Source organism: Marmota flaviventris, chromosome 4 (assembly GCF_047511675.1).
Source record: "Marmota flaviventris isolate mMarFla1 chromosome 4, mMarFla1.hap1, whole genome shotgun sequence".
NCBI lineage: Eukaryota > Metazoa > Chordata > Mammalia > Rodentia > Sciuridae > Marmota > Marmota flaviventris.
Window position 1 is genome coordinate 136,857,044 of NC_092501.1, and position 26,601 is coordinate 136,883,644.

Sequence of the window (26,601 nt, forward strand, 5' to 3'; positions counted from 1 at the left end):
CTGCATTCCCACCACCAAGACCCAAGTGTCCTAGAGACTCCGCATTTTCATCTGTCATGGTGTTGACAATCTACTTAATTATATGCAGTATTGTAGGTATGTACTGCTCTCTAATTGTGGTTAAAAATTGAATTTCCCAAATTGATAATGATGTGGAACTTCTTTACATGCAGTGAGCAGCCATGTGTATACTACAATGTTTTTGGTGTAGTATCTGTTCAATTTTTTTTTGTCCAATGTAATTTGTCTCTTTCTTTTTTAAATATGGCATTATTTTTTAATGGCTCTTCTAGGTTCAATGCACAAGCCTAACTGTATTTTTATAACACACATAGGAAGTCCTATATCCCTGTGCTCCAGGGGCTTCTTTATGCTCTGTGCTGCTAAAACACTTTTGTTTCTTACTTTCTTTGACATTATCAATAGTAGTATGAACAACAAACCCACTTCTAAGGATGTTCCCTGAGTAATGTTTTTAATGTAACTAGACGTAATTATTCTGTGTTAATAAATTATCATTTTGCGGTAATTATTCATCAGTGTATTCATACTCAATTTCTGCAAAGGAGGTAGGCTTCTCACTGCTCATCTCTCACACAGTCACTTTCATTAACTCCAAGTTTATGTTCCCTCTTTATTTGCAAATATGTGTGTATATATATGTGTGTGTGTAATATGCGCACACACGCATGTACACAATATATATATTGTCTTTATTCCCCTTCTTTTTTTAAATTTATTTTTTAGTAGTAATTGGACACAGTATCTTTATTTTATTTATTTAAATGTGGTGTTGAGGATCGAACCCAGGGCCTTGAATGTGCTAGGTGAGCACTTTACCGCTGAGCTACAATCCCAGCCCCCTTCCCCTTCTTTCATAAAAGGTAACATTTTAGAAAATTGTTCTGCATCTTGTTTTTTTCAGTAATGCTATCTATAATATCTAGTAAGTTATCTACTTTTTATTTATTCATATATAAAATGTAGACAACTGATGTGTGAGGATTAACTAGAAAGACACATGTAAGGCACTCACTACAGGAACAAGGCAGAATGAAATGCTTCACATGTTAAAGCCTAGTTTCATGTTGTCCCTACTCCCATTTCTGCCCTATTGATAATATGGCTACAACTCACACCAGACAAATGCCTCATTAGATTGTAGATTAAAACACCTACAGAAGTCAGGAAAGCACAGACCATGCCAATTTAAATGGTTTGAGGCTTTCTTCTTGACCACGTTAATTTGGAATTTTGGTCCACCCATTTGTAATCTTGGGTCCAGGAGGACCAGTCAAAGGAATAGCTGAGATGATCATATGGTTCTTATTTTTAAGTCTATTGATGTGGTGAATAACATTTATTGATTTCCTTATATTGAACCAGCCTTGCATCCCAGGGATGAATCCTACTGGAAAAAGCATTCGACAAAGTACAGCATCCCTTTATGTTCAAAACTCTAGAAAAACTAGGGATAACAGGAACATACCTCAATATTGTAAAAGCAATCTATGCTAAGCCTCAGGCTAGCATCATTCTGAATGGAGAAAAATTGAAGGCATTCCCTCTAAAATCTGGAACAAGACAGGGATGCCCTCTCTCACCACTTCTGTTCAACATAGTTCTCGAAACACTGGCCAGAGCAATTAGACAGACGAAAGAAATTAAAGGCATCAAAATAGGAAAAGAAGAACTTAAATTATCACTATTTGCAGATGACATGATTCTATACCTAGCAGACCCAAAAGGGTCTACAAAGAAACTATTAGAGCTAATAAATGAATTCAGCAAAGTGGCAGGATATAAAATCAACACACATAAATCAAAGGCATTCCTGTATATCAGCGACAAATCCTCTGAAATGGAAATGAGGACAACCACTCCATTCACAATATCTTCAAAAAAAATAAAATACTTGGGAATCAACCTAACAAAAGAGGTGAAAGACTTATACAATGAAAACTACAGAACCCTAAAGAGAGAAATAGAAGAAGATCTTAGAAGATGGAAAAATATACCCTGTTCATGGATAGGCAGAACTAACATCATCAAAATGGCGATATTACCAAAAGTTCTCTATAGGTTTAATGCAATGCCAATCAAAATCCCAACGGCATTTCTTGTAGAAATAGAGAAAGCAATCATGAAATTCATATGGAAAAATAAAAGACCCAGAATAGCAAAAACAATGCTAAGCAGGAAGTGTGAATCAGGCAGTATAGCGATACCAGACTTCAAACTATATTACAGAGCAATAGTAACAAAAACAGCATGGTACTGGTACCAAAACAGGCGGGTGGACCAATGGTACAGAATAGAGGACACAGAAACCAATCCACAAAACTACAACTATCTTATATTTGATAAAGGGTCTAAAAGCATGCAATGGAGGAAGGATAGCATCTTCAACAAATGGTGCTGGGAAAACTGGAAATCCATATGCAACAAAATGAAACTGAATCCCTTTCTCTCGCCATGCACAAAAGTTAATTCAAAATGGATCAAGGAGCTTGATATCAAATCAGAGACGCGCCGTCTGATAGAAGAAAAAGTTGGCTACGATCTACAGTCGGTGGGGTCGGGCTCCAAATTCCTCAATAGGACACCCATAGCACAAAAGTTAATAACTAGAATCAACAAATGGGACTTACTCAAACTAAAAAGTTTTTTCTCAGCAAAAGATACAATAAGAGAGGTAAATAGAGAGCCTACATCCTGGGAACAAATCTTTACTCCTCACACTTCAGATAGAGCCCTAATATCCAGAGTATACAAAGAGCTCAAAAAATTAGACAATAAGAGAACAAACAACCCAATCAACAAATGGGCCAAGGACCTGAACAGACACTTCTCAGAGGAGGACATACAGTCAATCAACAAGTACATGAAAAAATGCTCACCATCTCTAGCAGTCAGAGAAATGCAAATCAAAACCACCCTAAGATACCATCTCACTCCAGTTAGATTGGCAGCCATTATGAAGTCAAACAACAACAAGTGCTGGCGAGGATGTGGGGAAAAGGGTACACTTGTACATTGCTGGTGGGACTGCAAATTGGTGCAGCCAATTTGGAAAGCAGTATGGAGATTTCTTGGAAAGCTGGGAATGGAGCCACCATTTGACCCAGCTATTCCTCTTCTCGGTCTATTCCCTAAAGACCTAAAAAGAGCATGCTACAGGGACACTGCTACATCGATGTTCATAGCAGCACAATTCACAATAGCTAGACTGTGGAACCAACCTAGATGCCCTTCAATGGATGAATGGATAAAAAAAATGTGGCATTTATACACAATGGAGTATTACTCTGCATTAAAAAATGACAAAATCATAGAATTTACAGGGAAATGGATGGCATTAGAGCAGATTATGCTAAGTGAAGCTAGCCAATCCCTAAAAAACAAATGTCAAATGTCTTCTTTGATATAAGGAGAGTAACTAAGAACAGAGTAGGGTCGAAGAGCATGAGAAGAAGATTAACATTAAACAGGGATGAGAGGTGGGAGGGAAAGGGAGAGAGAAGGGAAAATGCATGGAAATGGAAGGAGACCCTCAGAGTTATACAAAAGTACATACAAGAGGAAGTGAGGGGAAGGGGAAAAATAATACAAGGGGGACAAACGAATGTCAGTAAAGGGGGCAGAGAGAGAAGAGGGGAGGGGAGGGGAGGGGAGGGGAGGGGGGATAGTAGAGGATAGGAAAGACAGCAGAATACAACAGACACTAGTATGGCAATATGTAAATCAATGGATGTGTAACTGATGTGATTCTGCAATCTGTATATGGGGTAAAAATGGGAGCTCATAACCCACTTGAATCAAACTGTGAAATATGATATATCAAGAACTATGTAATGTTTTGAACAGCCAACAATAAAAAATTAAAAAAAAAAAAAAAAAAAAAAAAAAAGGAATAGCTGAGCTGTTCCAGGTTGTATTTGTGCAATTAGCACTTTGAACTCGGGCTATTAACACAGTCTTGGAAACAAACTCCCAGAGCCCAAGGATGGGCTAGGTTGGACTCTTAATTCTACAAATGCAGTTCAGCAAGCCCAGCCCAAAGGAACTGGTTGCAAGACTGCAAATCAGCCCACTGGAATCCATGGGACAAAGAAATTCATGACCTGAGCAGGAAAGTGGTGTAGGGTAAGGTTAGAGCAGGGCCTGTTTTCATTATTAATTTGTAAGATCTAGATTCTCTTTCCTTTCATTGACCCATCTTTACAGCAATACAGTACTGTCGTGATTATTGTAGCTTTAGAATAAGTCTCAAAATCAAGTAGTATAAATAACCCCACTTGTTCTTTCACATCATAGGTCCTCTGTATTTTCACAGAAATTTTAAAATTGGCCTGTCAATTTCCATCCAAAACAAAACAAAATGAAAAGACCCCCCAAATTTGCTGGGATTTTGATATATATATAAGTATATCTGGAGAGAATTAACATGTTAACAATGTTTGATTTTTGGACCCATAAACACAGTGTTTATGTTTGCATTATGTTTGCATTTATTAACAAGGTTTTGGAGAAATATTTTTTAGTTCTTTTTGTATAAGTCTGTCACATATTTTAAAGTAATTCCTAAGTATTTTTGGTTTTGGCACTATTATATTTTTTTATATTATACTTCAATATCTTTTATGAAAATTTTAATATAGTTTTAATTATATTTAATATAATGTTAATATATTTAATTTAAGACAGTATTGATTTTGTATCCTGTGGTTTTGCTAAATTTTCCTAAGTACTTTTGTTTTGGGCACTATTATAATGCTTTTATTTTATATTTCAATGTGTTTTATGAAAATTTTAATATATTTTTTATTTTAATATCTTTAATATAACATTATTTATTTTAATTTAATACAGTATTGATCTTGTATCCTGTGATTTTGCTAAATTCATTTATTAGTTTTAGTGCCTTTCTTCAGGCATCTTAGGATTTGTTTATCTAAATGAACTGGCCTTCAGTCAAATGCTGAATACAAGTGGTGAGTGAAAAAAACCTTGTCTTCATTTTTCACTATGAGGAAAGCATTTAGTCTTTCACCATTATGTACGACATTAGGTTAGCTATGTTTTTGTAGATATCACTTAACAGATTGAGAGAGCTCAATTTTCTAGTTTAATGAAAAATTTTAATCATGAACAGCTGTTGATTTCCTGCATCTATGAAACTGACCACATACATATATTTTTTTTCTTTTTAGTCTTGATTTGGTATGTTACATTGATAAATAGTTTTGAATATACCAACTTTGTACTTTCGGACTAAACAACTCTTGTTCAGGATATAATTCACAGATTGCTGGATTTGTATTGTGAAACCATTGTAAAGATTATGAATACATGTTTATGATGGGTATTGATCTGTAATTTCATTGTTTGAAATGTCTTTGGTGCTGGTATCAGGATTAATGAATCACATAAAATGAGTGTAATGTCATTTTCCGAAAGACTGAGTATGTTATTCGTATTATTTTTTCTTTAAGTTTTATGGAAATATTTAAAATTTTTAACATCTACTCAGCACATAAGTACATTGTTTTCTTATATTTTGCTATAAATAAAGATATCTGGGGTTTGTTGTAACAGATTATTTTGAAATCCTGTTTGTAAGTAATATTTTTAAACATGAAAAACACCTGTTCTTGTATAGAGTTCCATAAAATAAGTATATAAGAGTAAGTTCCATACTCTACATAAGGATAACTGTTATAAGACACTAAGTTTACCTAGCATTAAGTAGATTACTATTATACTTAAATATCAAAAAGATATTCACTATGTAGACACTATAAATCTCGAAGATTATGATAAAAATATGTCCACATTTGTTGTATTAGGTAATAAACATAATGCCATTTTCTGTTTTAATAAATTTTGATTTTCACAACAAAAGTCAGGAATCATTTTTCTTTTGACCCCACACTGTGAGCCTATAGTCATTTGGGTCCGCCTCCTAAAAGTAGCTTTCTGTGTTCACCACTATCCTCTGGAGGAGTACTGTTTTGCAAAATCACTGTAATTTTTATCATTTCTTTTGCATACAAGTCATATATTGCCTATAATATTTTTCTGCATGTAAATTCTAACTTCTCAATTCTTGGTTGAGGTTAAGAACCATATGCAAAAATATCTCTGCTTAAAATAACCAAATAATTGATCTTTTATAAGACATTATTCAGGTTTTTTTTCACATGTATTTTAGTCAGAAGATGCTAAGAACTTCAGGAATACTTGTTTGTGTATATATATTACATTTGTAGTTAAAATACAATAACAAGTTTTTCTTAATTGTTATCTAGCTGGGTCTATAACATGTTAAAAACACAGCATTCTGGTTTTCCAATGTTGATCTATACAACAGCAATTGAGGAAAACTATCTATGTGTTCTCCCTTTAACAACATATGAACTAATCAGTTTATAACTCAATATTCAAATTTCCTTGCTACCTTGGGAAAAGTTCCTAACATTGGCCTAGATTAAGAATCTATGATACAGGACATAATTATATTCATGTCTTTTCTCATCTGCTAATCCTATTCCTTCACCTCTCATCTTGGGCTAATCCTTGGACTGACCATGCAAAACACCTATGCTTTCATGTTAATGTAGTCCCTCCCATGACCTGATAATTCACTTTCTTCTGAATTTGTATTTAAACAACATACCAGCCACAAATGCAAAGGCTAACATCAAGTTCCTCTGATGACAAATTAATCTTAGTTATAAGAGGCATAAATCTTAATAAAAGTTTATTTCCTAATAAAGACATGACTTTTGCTTACGGCAAGGAAGCCAAGAATAATAAAAACAAAAAGTATGTTTCTAAGAAAAAAGAAACAGAAAAATATGGCACAGAAATGAATGTACTAAAACAGAGGACTGTTATAACTGGCCAGCTTATTATTTTTTTCTTGTCTTTTTTATATAAGGAACTTTAAACGTTTTATGAAATATTACTTAACTCACACCAAAGTTAAAATAATGGTGCTTAGGAGAGAGTATATTTAAATTTGTTCTCAAAAGAGAAAATAAACTCAATACACATGTGAATGCATAAATATTTTAAATATGAATAAAATATAGCTTTAAAAAAGTTATTATCATTAATGCGATGATTTGAATGTGTCCCCCAAAGTTCCTTTGTTGAACTGTTAATCCCAATGCAACAGTGTTGAGAGGTGGGACTTCAAGAGGCGAATAGGTCACCCTCATGAATGGATTAATGCTGTTATTGCAGGAATCAGTTTGTTATAAAAGAAAGTTCAGCGTCTTCTTGTTCTCTCCTGACCTCCCTTTACCTCCAACCCCCCATGGGAAAACAGAGCAAGGAGACATAAGCCAGATGCTGGCCCCGTGATCTTGAACTTTCCAGCATCCAGAACCATACACCAATAATTTCTGCTTATTATAAAATACCCAGTATCTGGTGTTCTGTTATAGCAACATAAAAAAAACTAAGACAACCAAATTTGAAATATATTTCCCTATTATTTGAAATTTACCCATTATTAAATGGCAGTTATCTATTTTAGGTTTGTAAAAATAAATTTCATTTGTCATCAATGTCTAAGGTTATAGCTATAAATCAGAAATACTGCTTAAGGTCTATACATGTTATTTTATAAAACCACAAGGTATTTTCCATATATTTATAAAACTCAGTGCTTAATAAATTATTATACCTATAAAATAAATAAAAAGAATAATAAGAAAAAGTTATAGATCAGGCTCCATATTAAAACAATATGGAGATGGAACTTCTGTTTTCCAAGAATTTCCAGAGATTCAGTTAAAAATTACAACAGAATATCAATTCTAAGAAAAAAAAACATCATTGTAGTTTTAAAAGTTAATAGGTTTTGTTCATTTATTGTTTTTGTTTTTAAATATACTTTTTGCCAAATCAAAGACACAAGAAACAATCTTAAACAACCCAAACTTAATTGTTTAAATACTAAACAGCATTTGTTAAATTAAATAACACATTCAATGTGGGACCATATGATTATGAAAGAATTATAGTTTGGTACAAGATAAAAAAAATCTAAGCAATGGATGCCATATAATTTCCTTTATTCTAAAGAGCAAACTACAAATTGTAATCTTGTGAATCTCAGTTAAATTCAGTGCTAAACATGAATACATTTTGGTTCTTTATGTTAAATATTCATTAATTATAATCTATATTCTTTTCAAAAGAATGACAAAGGTTTATTTTAGACAAACAACTAATTTATTTTAAAAGATGGCTCAAATTTCATACTTTAAAAATTCTTCCTTATTTGCCTTATTATTTAATTCACATTTTAATAATTTAAATTCCAATTATTACTGCCAAGATATTATAGGCAATTTTACATCCCATTAACCTTGCATTGTTTTAATTATAAAGATCCTTTGTTAGATTCCTTTAAATGATCCAGTTTATAATTTCAGCCTGTCCTGGGGAGTATTTTAATTCAGCTGCACATTCATCAACTGTTTTTGTCCTGTTAATTGTAGACAACTGCACAATTGCTTTCTCCAGCTATGATTGATGAACTGTATTCACAAGTGTAGCTGTTAAGTAGGATAAACATTTATAACAATTTCCACTTAAAGATTTTTTATCTTCATTCCCACAAGGATAAATTAAAGACTGATATTCTAACAACCAAGGGAAAGCATTTTTTTAAATGTCTCATTTTAAACCAATTGAAAAAGTTAAGAAATATGTTATCTGTCCTTGAAAACAAAATAAAAGTATGTATAAAGTATATAATTTGTGTGTAGCACATACTAGGCATTAACAAATAGCAGCCAGAAAACCAGTAATGTGTATTTTCTTTAAGTGGATCCCAACTATCTGTATATGATACTTTTCCAACCAGAATTTACTAAATTTGTGAAAGCAAAACATCTAAATTAAAATAAATGACCCAAACTAAAAGTGAGAGAGAAATTTTGAACTTGTTCTATATGTAACAAAATAAATACTTTCAGTTTTAAATGCCTGTTCATAACAGCAACTATAATAAATGCCATATGTATTATTTTGAACCTTTTGAGAAACTAGGTAAGAAAGCTTCTACAATATTCTACATATGTGAAATAATGATCTTCACAGGAAGATCAAGTCAAATGCCTAGAGTCTAAGAGTTTATCAATGGGAGAGCAGATATTTGAACTCAGTACAAATAATATACATATGCTACATATTATACTAGGCACTGTGAAAATAGTCATAAAGATGCACTGCAAGTACTTCCATCAAGAAGTACTACCAAAAAATAAATCAGTCAGTGCCAACACCATGCTATCATAAATACTACCCAGTTGGAAATGGAGGTGCTGGATATCTACTCTGGATCAGGGTGGGGAGGGCAGGGATCCACTGAAGAGATAGTTTTCACTAAAGTGAGATAAACGAATGTGTTAAAACACACACCCATCCTCCTTGTACTGTGGACTTCTGGGGAAAACAACACCATCAAAAATAGCAACTTCAATTTGCTCACCCAAATCATCCTGCAATCTTTCACGGTTTCCTTAGTCTTTCCCCTCCTATGTTTATCTATATTGGCTATTTTAAATATTCTCTACTTTATTCACTACTCTTCTCAAACAACATACACCTCTTCCAACTTCCTTCACTGTCCTTGGCACTTCAAAGGGAAACTACAAGGTATCAAGAGAATTCTGCTGAGTTCTTCTACTAATTAAAATGCCTGCATCATTCCTCAGTGCTCTTCCATGAAAGTCCAGTTCTATCACCTTAGTTCATCAGAGACTTTACTCTTTTAATATTGTCTTCTTCCCCTTCTACCATATTCTTCCCCTTCTACCATATTGGTTTCTTTCCATCAACATTTAAAAATACTCAAACCCTTCCTTTGAAAAAATAACTATTCCTCCCAAATTAAATTATATTTACCTCCAGCAAACACAGTATCTTTCTCCATCTTGGCCAACTTCTTTATAGAAGAAATACTTGCCATCTGCATTTTATCTCTCACTGCCTCCTGTATCATATATCCTACCCATTCTTTGAATCACAATGACCTAGCATTTTTTCCCCCAACAACTCTAGGTAAACCACTGTTTTCTCAAAAAATTCTTCCCTTAGGCTGATTCATACTGGAGTAGGGAGGGGGAGCATGGGAGGAATAGAAGAACTCTAGATAGGCCGAGGTGTGGAAGGAATGGGAGGGAGTAGGGGGTTAGGAGGGATGGTGGAATATGATAGACATCATTATCCAAAGTACATGTATGAAGACATGAATTAGTGTCAACATACTTATATACAACCAGAGATATGAAAAATTGTGTTGTATATGTGTAATAAGAATTGTAATGCATTCTGCTGTCATTTATTTCTTAAAAATTAAATTAAAAATGCCTCCCTTAGTTATGGGATCCCATAGCATCCTCTATTATAATTATGCCCATAAATACACAGTAGAAGTCTGCTGTCCCTCTAGACTGTAAGCTCTATTAGGGTAAAGCTTGGGTCCACACTCAGCATCTATAATACACAGGTACCCACCAGGTAAGTATAGATGGAATCACCGTTACTCTCCTGTGACTGCAGCCAGTGGTCTTTTAAATTCTGTTAAAAATCAACATTTTCCCCTCATTCCTTCAATAAATATTTGTGATTGCTAGCTAGATACTAAGTACTATTCCAGACTCCTAAAATGTAGTACCAAATAAAACAGTGAATAAAATGCAAGTTCTTAAGAAAAAATACATTTAAGTGGGGGAGACAGATGTAAACAAGTAAACAAAGAAGATAATTTGAGATAATGTCATTAAGCCATTAAAACAAAGTCAAGCCACAATGGTACAAAGACTCAAGAAGACTGCCAGGGGAGTCTCTGTGAGAGGGTGTTACTCAATGTGATTCCTGCAATATAAGAATAGCCAAACACATGTAGATGCAGGGTGAAAGAATTACCAGCAGACACAGCAATGAATGCTTGACCCTAGGTTTTCCACTCATTCTACTCATGCTCCCTGAGCATCTTGTTTCCTTCATAATTTACAAAGTACAAGCTGGAGTCTCCTAAATCAAAAACTCCATTCTAGCTCTCTCTTTGGAGAGCTCAAGATTCAAATGCCCTGCTGTCTATTTAAAAACATCTGTAATTAGACATTTCACAGGTGCTACAAGTACAATGTACACCAAAGTGAGAATACCTCCAAACCAACTCATGGTTCTCCTCCTCTCTTGTTCTAGCTAAGTGAACTATTTTTATACTTACTATAAGATAACTAGTTGCTAAAGCCAAAAATTGTTATCCTTGATTTTTTTCTTATTGGTCCATGATACTATCATCTTCAATAGGATTACTGAAACCTCACATAGTCATGCACCCCCAAAATCCATTCACCAAACTGAAGGCTATATCTAATCTTTTCAATTACCCCCAGGCACTCTTTGCAAAGTTTACAAATGATTTCATGGTATGTCCTTTGCCAATGACCCTTTCCCTGAAGGTATTACTCTTGTCTCTATGTGTCCAGTGTAAAACCTGCACTTAAATAGATACTGGCTGTCATAAAATACATTTGCAGTAACATAATTTGCTATCTTTCACCTCCAGGCCTTTGCACTCCACCATTCCCTCTGCCTAAAGTTTTATTCCTCTATTTTATTTTTTTCACAATTGGCTATTTCCTAACCATGTTCCAGGGCTTATCTAAGATGACATTCCATTTTGGATGATACAGTTTTATAAAACACTTAAAACCACATTCAGCCTCCAGACTAGGTCAGGGGCCCTACTCTTTGACTGCACCAACACCAATATCATATTTCTCACAGCAAGCCTGCATTATTTTATATGTTTATCTAATGTTCGTTTTTCCCCCAAAGTCAGAGTCATGCCTGTTTTGTTCACTTTTGTACTTCTGGCTCTTATGGACAGTGTTTGATAGACAGTGGGTGCTGAGAAGATATTTTCTCATGAATTTATGATTTGATCTTAAAAATTTATAGCTAATTGTGTTTGAATTTTTATTCTCAAAAATCCTATTTTATTCTTCCCAAGGAACAGTTGCTATGAAAAATGGAAACATAAATATATTTATTTATTTAAAGTCAATACAATTTTATTGAAGGAATATATCATGCTGTGATTCCTTCTGCTGCCTCATACTTATTTCCTCTGAAGTTTGAGTTACAATATATCTTCAGGAGAGTCCTGCCACTGAGTTTTATTGGGCTTCTTTTATTTCTACCTGAAGTATATATACACTGATAACAATTTCAAAATTCCTCATTTAGGATCTTTGGGCTCTAATTTCTTTAAGCAATTTACTTTATAGTCATTTTTAGAGTAGATGGATCGGCTCCATTCTCACTCTCTGATACCATTTTTGAACATGAATGAATTAAAATCATATTCATTCCTAAGTGATCACACTCAAGTGTAGTACAGATTTATAGGACATTTTTGTACCTTCAACTTCAAACATTCTGTTCTCAAGATAAAGCCTTTCTTAAAAAAAAGTCATTTTGAAGTACCATATCAACATGAAAATTCTAAAACTACATCAGTGTAACTAAAATTTCCTTCAATTCTTCAGACCTGGAACCTCCATGTGTATTTATCACTACCACCCTCACTTTAAACTGTCTTAGATATCATAATATTCCTTCTTATGAGTGTCAAAACTCATACTGAACCATGAGTTCTGGATTGCAAAAGAGGATTTATTTTCTTGCAACTGTCTGAGTCTTTGTTACAAGTTAAAAAAAAAAAAACATACAAAACCATTGCCCTGAAACATATATTAAGGATAATATAAAAATATTATGGTGAGTCTTTTTTAATTAAAAATTTAAAATAAACTTTATAACTACTTTCTCTACTTCTAACTCCTTTCCTAATGGAAAATAAAACCCAAACTCTACCACTGTATAATAAAACTGTACAGAAGCCTAATACCTCTGATAGTAGCATATTTGCTACCACCTCTTTTTCAAGCCAATATTTTATTTTAATTTAAGTAATGGATGTTTGATTTTCTTAACTCTTAGGCAAGTTAATGAGGGTAAGATAATTTATTCTTTCACTCACAAATAAAATAAAATAATGGCAAATTGGCATATATATGTGAATTCAGAGTTATTTCTAAAACTGACATAACAATGATGAGCTTTGGGGAATTTTTTCTTTCTTATTTCCTAAAAATAGATAATAATTATTACCAATTCCTATCATGAGATTTCATGAGAAATACAGATTTTTTCATTAAGTATCAAGGTGAAGGATATAAGTAAGTTGAGCTGTTATAAAACAAAAGGTATTTCTCATACTGGAAGAAAAATGAGTAATACTTAAATATTTTAAAATGGGTTTTGTATGCCATATAAAATCTATTTTTCAAGGAACATTTTTCATGACACCCTCCTTGGAGAAAAAGATGTTTTACATATACAAATTTTATTCCTTTATCAGTCTCATTAAATCTAGTTGCATTTAAGAAATGAACAGGTTATACCAAATTCTCAGGAATTATTTTGCATAGAGTGCACTATATAATACAGGATATTCAACTTGTAAAGGATATAGGTGTTGGGCTGACAGAAACTATGTATGGTGACCAAGGTGACAGCTACATCTGTCTTACCATGTCCACCTCCCATAAAATAATCACAAAAATCATAGTGAACAACTACTAATTACAAAGCAATAAATAAAATAATGATTTCAAACATAATTTTGCTTATAACATCATTTAACAATGGTATGTATCAATTCCTAACCAAGACCTATAATTTTTATTTTAACATCCTTCACATTTCAACTGGATGCTTGAGTGCACGACGCTCAGATAAAACTATGTTACATGAACTAATGAGAGGCTGAGGGAGGAATACAGAGCGTTGCTCTTAAAACAGATGGGGTGGCAGATGGGACTGCAGATTGGATTCACTTGATCTGTGTAAAACAACTTTACTACTCAGTAAGATGTGGCTCAGATCTCACAGAAACCTTATAACCCTTTATTTCATATATGCCTTTTTATCAAAAAAAAGTTTAACATTTTAAACTTTGTTAACTTAAAGTTGAAGCACTTGTGTGATAAGTTGTTTAACTAAAAGCATATTTTCTTACACATTTCTGGAACAGATGGTAGAAAGGAGCAGTTGCCCAGTGTAATAAAATGTAAACTGACTAGTTGCCCCCCCCAAAATTGTAAAATTAATTACCTTCCTTCATTGATGAGTTCAATAAATGCAAGTCCTGCATTCTTCTGAATAGAATTCTGCCATTCCTAAAAAGAGCAAATATAAGAAAAATGACCATGTAAATGAAAATATCACCTGGTTTAAGGAACATATTAATGTTATTAATTATATTAATAACACATTATATTGTTTCTGAATGTATTTACAAGATTTTAACAAATGTTATTTTATAAGAAATCAAATTCTAAAATGTAGTTCTATATTACATAGTTTAAATAATATTTTTAAGTTCCCAGAAAATTTTAGGCTTGATGCAGACAGAGAAGGAAAGTGGGACTGCAGGTACAGCGGCCTCCCAGCACAAAGCTTCCTTCCGAAACAGTCCAATGACCAGAAGTGACCTCATATGACTATAACCGTCTAGAAATTTTCAGGATAGAAAACTTCAGTCTCTAATATAGAGATTTTCTTTAAAATTATAAAACAAAAATTAGAAACATAAACTCTATATTAAATTGGCATGGAATTGAAACATTTTAATTATATGTATGTACCAAATGATTGAAATTCATCCAAATAGACAAAAGTGATAAATACTTTTAAAATTTGAAATAAAAATATCTACTTCATATTAAATTTTAATTAATTAAATGTATTGCATTCTCTCTTTGCTAATTTAGAATATATTTGTGAATCTGGCAATTTCCCAGGGTCAAAGTCATCATTAGGAACACAAATGATTATTACATAATGTTTTAGATTGGGGAAGCATATTGTTAATTTTCTATGCTTCGTGTGGCAAATAATATGATTTAAACATCTATTTTTGTTTATTTGTTTATTCAAATGATTTCAACTTTATAAAATATAGCCGATAAGAAGTGCTTTTTGATTAAAATTTATATTTCTTTGAATAATTAACTGATCTCCCAGTTCCCCCCCACACACACACATATAAAATATCACTATTAATTACATATATATGTAAATTCCTATTACTTGTCTCATCTATAGATTCTTCTCTCCCCATTATCTATTTTCTTTATTTCTTTGGGTATGATTTTTTTTTACAGTAAAGTGTACTGTCATTAATTGTGAATTTGATGACTTTCAAAATACATACAAATATATCCATTGATGCAGGTTCAATTGTTTGCCCCCAAAAGATATGTTGGAGTTCTCTATTTACTAATAACTGCTGGCCACTGTTGTCTTGTCCATGGGTTTAGCTTTACAAAAATCAATCTGCTTGTCAACCCTTCATTTTACTCCTAATCACATTCCTTTTTAAGTCTTTGCACATATGCCTAATAAACGTGGTCCTACAAAGTACAAATTTGAATGCATAAATATTTCCTGCTCTAATGAAATGTATGAAGAACTAAAGAAGGAACAAATTATGAATCTACATTTCTGAAGTAGAGAGAATCAACAACTTGGGAAGAGATATGGAAACCTGGAGAGAGTCTAAGGTCACTGGGTCCTGAGTACCATAAACATCTAATTACAACGTACCCAAATAACAATACTGCTACTCCATTTAACAGAATTTATTTAAACTTTCAAGTCATTGCTATTGATAACAACCAAAGAGGGCTCCTTCTTCAAATTATAACATAATGACTTACTATCATCATTTTCTTAGATAAGACCATAATATATACTATATTTGGTGCAAACCAAGATCCTACAAAATTTTCAGATTTCTTGAGAACTTGACATTTATTGGGTTACTAACTTACAGAGAAAACTGATTCTATGTAAGAAGAACTGAGCCACTAGGAAGAATAGATTTTTACAAACTACTAGCTTTTTATATGACATTGTTTGTATACAAAGGATCTTCTATCAGCATAACCTGCTAAAAGGAATAAAAGTTTCAATGATGTTTCACAGAGTACAAATCCCATTGTTCCAATGCACTCCAAATAATACCTGCCTAAAAACAGAGTAAAATGTTTTAAAAATTCTTTTGAGATCAAACTAATATATCTGCAATCTACATTTAGACAATGAGAGGCTAATTTACAACTTTTGATATGAGCTAAGATATGGGCTTTAAAGGATAAGAGAGTCAATAAAAGAATATGAACATAAGACTTTATTAAATAAATTTGTGTTTTAGAAGAGTAATTATTTTTGTGTTGTTTTTTGAGCAAGAGGAAAGAATAGCAATTGATTTCACAAGCCTTTCCAGAAAGAAGAGACTAGGAATGCAACATAGTACTTTGAATAGGGAAATGGAAAATAAGAGACATTACAAAGAAGAGATGCTAGGACTAGATAAGAATTTAGATTTAGGGCTGGAATAGAAGAGTAGAATGAAGTAAGTTATTAAGTTTTCAGTGTGTTTGAGTAGGAGAATGGTATTTTATTATGAAAATACTTGAGAAGGATATATTTTTAGGGAAAATCGTAAACACTGTCGTCTTTAGTTAACATTTGTTGGATATAGAAGGATGCTGATATATCAAAAATAAATGTGGGACCTGGAATTATTTGCATGGAAATATTAATTAATGCATGGCATAAGATGGAAGTCTCCTAAGAATAAACAATAAGAGGATCAAAAGACCTAGGCTGAGTCTTGGCAGCATCCACAATATATGAGACAAAAAATAGCATTTGAAAGAAAGAGTAAAATAACTATCAAAATTTAAAAACAGAGGCAGGATATATTGCATTATTCAAAAGAAAACAGTCTATAGATATACAGTAGTTCAGGAAAACAAAATGATAAAGGACCCTTTAATCACAAATATTACTTTCAAAGTCATTACCTGGAGTCCTGTTGGCAAACTGACATGAAAGATACGGACCCAAATGACAGTAAAAAGATAGTGATGGTAGGGGTGGGGAGAAGGGGAAAATGAGAAATAATAAAGAAACAGAAATCACTGTATTAACATAATTTCAGATACATAAAGATACTGCTGATAAAAAAGAAAACTTTAGAAAAAAAGATGAAAATATCTCCCAGGAAACAGAACAAAAGGATACTCAGATGCAATTAAAAGACAGCAATAGAAAACAAAAGAGATAAGGAAATTAAGAAACTGGAGGTTCTTCCTTTGAACTGCTAGCATCCATTGAGTAGGAATTTTGGGAAGAATAAATAAGAAATATGGAAGATAGGAAATTATCAGAGAAATTTCATTTCTCTTCCAGAAATGAATATATGACATAATTTCCACAGGAAATTATAGATTCTCAGGGAGAAGAAAAAGGCTAACAGGAAAAAAAAAAAAAAAGATAGTTTATACAAAGAATCACGAATCAGACACTAGATTTCCCAACAGCAAAATAGGAAGGCAGAAGAAAGCAATGACTTCAGAATTATGAAGAGCATAATACTCAGAAAGTGTATGCTGCTAAACTATCAAATAATCATAAGGATAGAATGATCACTTTTTCAGACACACATAAAAATGTTTTCTTCATCCACTTTCATTCAAGAACCTACTTGTGAAATGCTCTGCAAAATGAGTATGTCAAATAGAACAGACAAGATTACATTTGTGACAGTCTTCAAATTTCAGGGGCTTAAAAAACAAAGGTTTATTTTATGTTCAGTTTCTATATACATTACCCGTGTTTTGTTCTTTACCATCATTAATCTTATTCTGGGAGCCAGAATGGCAATGTAGCCACTTTCTGGAACATTGCTGGCAACCAAGATGAAGAGAAAATGTGGTTTTAATCATGCCAATGCACTGGCACTTGCAGCTTCTGCACACAAGTAGTACTTGGCCCGCATTTCAGTGGCCACAAAGTCAAGTGACCAAGCCCAAGCTCCCAACCTATTCAGAACTCAAAATAAGGGAACGAATCAAACATATGTGACCAAGTCTAACTATTACTAACAGGGAAAAATGTCAAAAAGAGATAGACACAGCTCTAAGAACAAACAATGGGCTGACCACAGAAGAGAGGCAATGGGAATTCTCCAAATAAGGGTGAATGTAAGTACCAAGATGACAGTTGAGCAGAGGCTCAGAGAATGCATGAACTGCACTGTATTTATAGTATATTTTGGTGCTATTGGAAAGGTTGTAAAACTTTAAGGATAGATTCAGAAAAACAATGAACTGACTAATAGCAAAGAGGTAATTAATTCCAGAGAACAGGGTTGTTTAAGGAAGAAAATGAATAGTGCAGCTACAAATGATATTCACAAGAAACATTCGTGCCCTCCAAAATTATGATAATATTATAGTTGAAAAATTAGGGGTTGTGCCCCTTACTTTTTAGTATGCTAATGGCTAGGCTTTAAGAGTTATGTGCTATGATATGGTTAAAAAATGTTTACAGTGAAAATACAAGTAGAGAGTAGAATGGTGGTTACCAGTGGCTAGTGTGGGATGTGGGGTGAATGGGGGAGTTTTGGTTAAAAGATACAAACTCCAGTTAGATAAGAGAGAAAGTTCATGCAGTCTATTATACAGCATGATGACTATAGTTAATAATATATTGTATTCCTTGTTAATACATTGTATTCTTGAAAAAAATGCCAAGAGAGTGGATATAAAGTGTGGTCACCACAAAAATGATAACAGGTGATGAATGTATTAGCTACATTTACTCATTCCATGATGTATATATAATTCAAAACATCATGTGTTATATAGAAAATACACAAAATTCTATTTGTAAATTTGAAAACAAGAAAACGAAAAACATAATAAAGAAAAGATCATTGCAATTATTTTTTTTCTTCCATAATTTCTTTGCCATAATATTGGCAGGCAATATAACTCCTGAACTTGTCTGATGACAATGTAAAGCTATTAGTGGGCTTCATATCTGAGTTCAATTGCTTTCCCAAAATGCCTGAAATTCTAGCACTGCTCTCCCTCCCAAGTTTCCTTCCAAAGAGGAGTCTACGTCAGAGAGGCTGGAAGAAGTCTTCTTGCCCAAGAATATCTTCTTTAACCTTTTTGTGATGGTTAGACTGGATTACTTTCTCATTTTCTTCCCAATATTTTTCAGAGTTTTTAAATATAAGCATTAGAACTCCATCACACCATTTGTTTGCATATTGTCACACTGTCAATTTCCCTACCTGTCACAATGTCAGGGATGACAACAACACCAGAGGAGTCTCTGGATTGGTGGATGGAATGCAACAGAGGAAAGGTGGACTGAACTGGGCTTGTAAATTAAGAGAATGGAAGAAGAGGATGTAGGAACTAGAGTATACAAGTACCAAAAGTTTGTGATAAAAGCAAAGTAAAAAATGGGACAGGCGGTTTAGAAAAAGACATGATCAAATTTCCTAAAATGAAGAAAGTTAAATATGTAGTAGACTCTAGGAAGGACAGAGATAAAGACATACCAATTATGACAGATAAACAGTGATATGGAAATCCTGAAGAAGGCACAAGGAAATGGGATGTCCTGAAAAGTTATAAGGGAAGTTATTTCTTCAGAGAAAAGTAATTAGTAATAAGTGTAGATGAATTTTTCCTTTATTTGTTCATATATAAAGTTTGGTTAGTACTTGTGAAGGAATCTAAACCAAAGTGACAAGGTTATAGACTTCACTGTACTTCTTTTCCAGAAGACTGTAAACTCCTTGGTGTTGGTATTTTGAATTGAAGAGCAATGTGATTTTAAATCTTCATATAGTTTTAATTTTAGCACCTGCTACAGAATGAGAAAACTAAGTTTATATTCAATAAATATTAATTAGTAATCTGTTGGTAGGCAGAAATCAATATACAATTCATCTCTCATTATTAGCAGAGATATAGGGCCAGGAGGTAAGTAAGGAGACCTCTTAAGATGTTCATACCAAAGGTAATCATTACTGTACTCCTGTTCTTACACACAGGGTTTTAAAATAACATAAGTTGAAATACTACTATTTCTAACATGAGAATTTAAGACAAGAAAGTTAATTTGTATTATGTCTCTGTAATGTTCATTTATTCTTTACATACTTTTTTGTGCGCATTATATATTAGATTTAAGTACTGAATCTTTAAAGGAAAAGCCATGCTTTATTTATCTTTAGTGATAACAAGTTCAAATAAAATCAGTGATGTAATTGCCACCGTGACTATATTACAGCACTAAGGCCACAAGAATTTACTTTGAAGAATTTTAGTGACATTGATGGGAAATATAAAAATATCCCTATGTATAAATTTTAAGGAACAGTATATTCCCTTGTGCCCTTTTCTCCTAGGTTCTGTTCATTGCTTGCCAAACATATTTTTTCTCTACCAGACATTTATTGGGTTATACATTTGTGAGACGGCTATGAGTATAAGGATAGTTTTGCAGGTCTTGATCTGAATTAATGATCAAAGTAAATTTCACATAATACTAAGAGTATAAGCATAAGGATTTAGCATAAGACTTTTTTAAAAAACATTTTTTATAGTTGTAGATGGACACAATGTCTTTATTTTTATGTGGGGCTGAGGATTGAACCCAGTGCCTCACACATGTGAGGCTGGTGCTGTACCACTCAGCTACAGTCCCAGATTGAATTATCGAAGGTTTTCAAAATTTTTCATCAAGTATATTTTCCAATTTGCATAATTTTAATTTATCAAGTCAGTGTCTGTTACTATATAAATCACTATTAAAAACCTGTAAGGTTGGGGCTGGAGTTGTAGCTCAGGGGTAGAGTGCTTGCCTCGTACATGTGAGGCACTGAGTTCAATTCCTAGCAGCACATCTAAATAAGCAAATAAAATAAAGGTCCATGGACAACTAAAAAATTTTTTAAAATTATTTTAAAAAATCTGTAATGTCACAAATGTCTACTTGTCTCCTCTGAAGGGAATTTAATGTTTTTGTTTTTCAAATTTGGGTACAAGATATTTAATTCCCAGGTAGGTGATATACTATGTTCCAGCAAGTACATATTCATCTCCTTGAAGTCTGGGAGGGAGTGAAAAACCCTCAAAATTGTAAGCAATATCAAAATAATATAGTAATGTGTGAATTTTAAAGTATAAGTACATAGAGCATTTGTGTTTATTCAGGTTGGCATGTCTTAGAGTTTGGGTTATCCTAATAATTCCTTCAATTCTTTGTACCTATTAACTAGCACATATCTGTGTATAAATTTTAAGTAACAGTATTGATCAATATGTGATCAATGTATTTTTGTTGTTGAGCTGAATTTAATCCTCCAAAATCTTCGGTATCACTTAAATCTGTAGATCTCAATATTGGCTGAAGAAAAAAAAAATCAAAGAGAATTTGAAAAACGACCCAAAATATAAAGCTTGGGGTGTTGTCTCAGTAGAAAAGTTGGGGAATTAATGGCTTAAGCTATACAAGTAGCCCCCAAAGCTGATTTACACATAAGTTTCACCAGCTATCTTCTGGGATTTAGCATAAGAATTTTTTTAAAAAAAGATTTTTCAATAGTTGTAGATGGACACAATGTCTTTATTTATTTATTTTTATGTGGGGCTGAGGATTGAACCCAGTGCCTCACACATGTGAGGGTGGTGCTGTACCACTGAGCTACAGTCCCAGACTGAATAAGACATTTTTTTGTTGATTCTTTCTATATTGGTGAATTTTAAACAAAATGATCTCTTAAGGCATTGATGAGATCACAAATTTCTTTCTACTACTTTTTAAATATACTAAATGAGAAAGAGAAAAGAGACAATAAAATATTTCTCACAAAATAAAGCACATAATCTTCTCAGAAAATGTCAGGGTTGAATGTGATTTTAAGTTTGTTTAATAATTTCTGGTAATCACAAATGCATGTCTAAGGGAAAAAATTGGAATGGGAAGGAAAAAGTATCCTATGACTATAACATGGAAATCTCATTCTGTGGTTATCCCAAACTGTAGATGATTTTTTAGACCATACTCCTATGAAAAAGCATGATACTTTAACAATAATTTATGGTAGTATCTTAAAGAATGTCACATAAATCACAATTTAAAACTTTGAAAATAGGGCCAAATGTGGTGGTATGTGTGCAGTCCCATCTACAAGCCAGAGTGAAGCAAGAGGATCACTTGAGCCAAGAAGTTCAAGGCCAGCCTGAGCACCATAATTAACCTGTTTCGTAAATACAAAAACAAAAAACTTTGAAAATAGGAGTTGAGATAAAGCCTTGACCATTACTTGCTTATCACTTAATATCACTTTTTTTTTATGGTGTTGAGGATGGAACACAGGGGCCTCACACATGCTAAGCACATCTTTACCATTGAATTATATATCCTCGGCCCAATATTATTTCTATTAACCATAGAATATTGCTTCTGAAATAGAATGTTATATTTTGTAGTTAATTATTTACATATATATTTATCACTATATCACAAACTCCTTAACAGAATGATCTTTATTCAATTTTTTGTACCTATTAAGTAGCATGTATCTGGCATATAGCATATGTGATCAATGTTTTTTTTTTATTGATCTGAATTTAATCCTCCAAAATCTATGATCTTAAATCTGTAGATCTCAATATTGGTTGAACAACAACAACAACAACAACAACAAAATCAACAGGGAAGTTGTAAAAAAGACCAAAAATACCAAAATAGTCTCTCAGGATAGGGCCCAGATACCAAAACAGTTTTGAAACTCCCAGATGACTTCAATGTGAAGTCAGTGCTGAAGACCACTGAAAGGTCAGCTTTCTCTTTTTAAAACAAAATTACATACATATAAGACATAACATACCTAGTTTTCAAGCATGCAGCAATTCAGCAGTTGTTAGAAAATATATATATATTTTCCTTCAAATTGTTCAACTATTTATACTTCCTTCGAATTATATTGTAAAATAGTACAATATTGCATCATAATTACACTATAATCTATATGGTGATTAATGATGTATCCACATCCTTAAGGCTAGTCCTTAGGTCCTTTAAAGAATTTTACTCTCATGAATGCTCTTTTATTTGTAAGACCCAAAGTATCAATTACCTTATAATGTGTAAAAAAAAATAATAAATTAGGAAAGGAAATGATTATAATCACTAATAGACATTGGCTTTGTTACTTCAGAAAGTATTTCTTTAAATTTAAATTATTATGTGACTAATTCCATAAGTTTCAAAATCATTATTAGATAAAATAGTAAAATGGGAAAAGCACAAAACTTTGGGAAAACAAAAAAAGTACATAGCACAGAAGAGGAGTTGACTATTTGTTGTGGTTGCTGAGGTACAAACTATGTGGAGAGTTATAAAACAGGATACAGGTGATCAGGGAAGAAAACTTTATTCACTAACATATGGATTTAGAGGAATTGCTTAAAACAAGGTTAATGTATACCTGAGAATATGTGTAAAGGGATAATAATAATTTCCCATCATTTAAACAAGGAAAAGCTCTTGGCAGTGATGGGAAAAAGTGTATGTTGAAGTCTTAATCCTAAAAAGTCATTCCAATATGTCTTTTGCCCTTTTAGAGAAAACACACACACACACACACACGCAACAATCAGCTACTAAAGAAAACAAACAACCTAAGAAAAGATGTGGATTAACCTTAGCCATCAAATTTCTATATTTGTATGGAAATACATTTAACTTCAGGTCTGAATGCCTACAGAGAACTGCCAAATCTGTTTTATCACATTTTTTTAAACTCTTCTACATGGATACATAAAGTGTCCTTAAAATGAAGGACTTTTCAGGGAACTGAATTGGATATTAAGGACTCTTTGAAACTAAATACTTTAAAGACAAATAAGTTCCAGAAGGATGACAATGAAATCCCTATGTTCTCATCAAAATCACTGTATGGTATTTAAATTACCTAGAGGAAATCTCAGACAAAGAATATATATTTTTTTGCCATCAGTTCTCTTCATCTGTGTCAGCTCAATACACAATTCTCATTTCTTCTTCTTTGTATGCAATTAAATAAACCAACTGAATGTCTTTAGAGATTTAACATATCTTAAAGTTTTTGAAAATACGGAAAATATTACAAGTCAAAATTTGGGAGGATAAATTGAAATTTTAACTGATGTGATTCTGCAATCTGTATATGGGGTAAAAATGGGAGTTCATAACCCACTTGAATCAAATGTATGAAATATGATATGTCAAGAACTATGTAATGTTTTGAACAACTAATAATAAAAATTTTAAAAAGTCATCTGGAACACCAGAAATTATTTTATATTTCCTATGCCCTCAATTTCTACTTATTATTAAGTTTTACAATAAAGTGAAGTAGTGGTCCTTTAATTTCCAAAGTGAATGTTCGTTATAATTGACCTGCTCATAAATCTGTGCAATTTTAGTGAAGTTAATAAGTACAAGGTGTGACAAAAAAATGCTACGCAGAAAATAAAATAAGAAAAATTAGGTACAGGAAATGAATATATCAATGAATAGTTAAAAAAACATTACTGGTATGAAGGCTAATCATGGAAATACTATTAAGCAATATGGAAATAAATTTAATTGATTACTAAAAGGAAACTTAATGTTAAATAAAAACATAAGAACATCTCAGAATTTTAGCAGATTACTAAACTTAATAAATTCAACACACATTATTATAAGATTATCAATATATGTATGTACTAGAGTTTGTGCTTTTTTTTTTTGCGGGGGTGGTGGAGAATACCAGGGATTGAACTCAAGGGGCACTCAACCACTGACCCATATATCCCCAGCTCTATTTTGTATTTTATTTAGACAGGTCTCACTGAGTTGTTTAGCACTTTGCTTTTTCTGAGGTTGGCTTTAAACAGGAGATACCCCTGTCTTACCCACCCAAGCTGCTGGGATTACAGGCATGTACCACTGCACTAGGCTGTGTTTGTGCTTTTAATAAAGAAAAATGTAGCTTGTTTTATAGGATAATGTTTTTAAAGACAGCATCTTCTGTAACTACTAATACATATAGCATACATACACTGGCACCCCTCAGTATCAATGGGAGGATGGTTTCAGGATCTCTCACAAACAACAAAATCTGTGGATGTTCAAGTTTCTTACATAAAATGGTATCACATTTGTATATAAATTGTGTATATCCTCCTTTTCATTATAATTTCTAGATTACTATATATGATATAAATGCTACATAAATAGCTGTCATACTGTATTGCTAAGGGAAAAATGATAAAATTCCAGAGATGTGTTATTTTTTTTCACAATATTTTTGATCTACAGAATATCTTCTACAATTGTGAATAAAATAACACATTTATAAGCTGAATCTAAATCTGAATTGTTGATGAGGAAACCTGCTATTTAGTAGATATTGGAAATTAAAGCAAGGAAAGTTTTGTTCTGTATTTTTCCAGTTCTAGGGATTGTTTGAGTATACAACCTTGACTTCTATCATTGAGATATATGCCCAGCCTGGAAATGAAAATTTTATTAAATAAGAAAATAGGTGGAATGTTTCAGATTTTAATATCTATTTGCACATAGAGAACACTAAAGCTCTAAGTTTTTTACAAACTTTCAAGATTTTTGACATTTTAAATGAAAATAATTTAAATTAGAAATTAAAAACAATCATGCAACATTTTAAAACACTGGTATCTCTCACACTCGAATACACAGATTAAGATTTAATAATGTGGTTTTGAAGAGTTTCACTTTTTGATGTTTAACTTTGACAGAGCAAGAACTTTAAAACAAAAACAAATATATAAATCCTATGCTGCTCTGTAGTCAATAAAATAATCATGACATCATTCTTCTAGTTTCTGTTGTTTAGCAGGCCAAAGATTTTTTTACTCTTGTTAAAATAAAAATACTTTTATTATAACTTATTATGTGTGGACTGGGATGTGAGTCAGTGGCAGAGCATTTGTCTAGCATGCACCAAGCTCTGAGCTCAATCACCAGTACCACAATAAAATAAAATAAAATAAAATCTATTATGCAAGCGAGATGCAGTGAGGCATGCCTGTAATCCTAGTTACTCTGGAGGCTGAGGCAGGAGGACAGCAAGTTTAAAGTCAGCCTGGATAATTTGGCAAGATCCTATCTAAACTCAAAACATAAACAGGGAATGTAACTCGAGGCAGAGAGCACTTGTCTAGCATATATGGGTTCCTGGATCCAATCCCCAATATCATAAGAATAAGTAAATAAACAAATAAATAAATAAATAATAAAAGTAAATTTAAAAAGCTATCACGAGTTTGTATCCTGACAGATGTACTATTATTTTGTCTTAAGTTCTATTGTGCTGTATCATTTTTTTAAGAGAGAGAGAGAGAGAGAGAGAGAGAGAGAGAGAGAGAGAGAGAGAGAGAATGTTTTAATATTTATTTTTCAGTTTTTGGTGTACACAACATCTTTATTTTATTTTTATGTGGTGCTGAGGATTAAACCCAGCGCCCCGCGCATGCCAGGCAAGTGTGTTACCACTTGAGCCACATCCCCAGCCCCTGTATCATTTTTGATGATGGCCTTTGTCATATTATT

The 26,601-nt window shown here is 32.6% G+C and overlaps 1 protein-coding gene and 1 non-coding gene across 5 annotated transcripts in view; both read right to left on the reverse strand.

The window, feature by feature from the left end:
• The window catches only part of Nbea (neurobeachin), a 639,704-nt gene that overhangs the window by 298,447 nt on the left and 314,656 nt on the right, over positions 1–26,601 (reverse strand). For all 4 annotated transcript variants that reach the window (XM_071611544.1, XM_071611543.1, XM_071611542.1 and 1 more), the window contains exon 35: positions 14,215–14,279. In XM_071611544.1, coding sequence (XP_071467645.1) covers positions 14,215–14,279 — 65 coding nt within the window. The remainder of the gene's footprint in view (positions 1–14,214; positions 14,280–26,601) is intronic.
• LOC114087515 (small nucleolar RNA SNORA40) lies at positions 12,647–12,774 on the reverse strand. Its single transcript, XR_003581848.2, has one exon. It is a non-coding gene; the product is annotated as a small nucleolar RNA SNORA40 (small nucleolar RNA).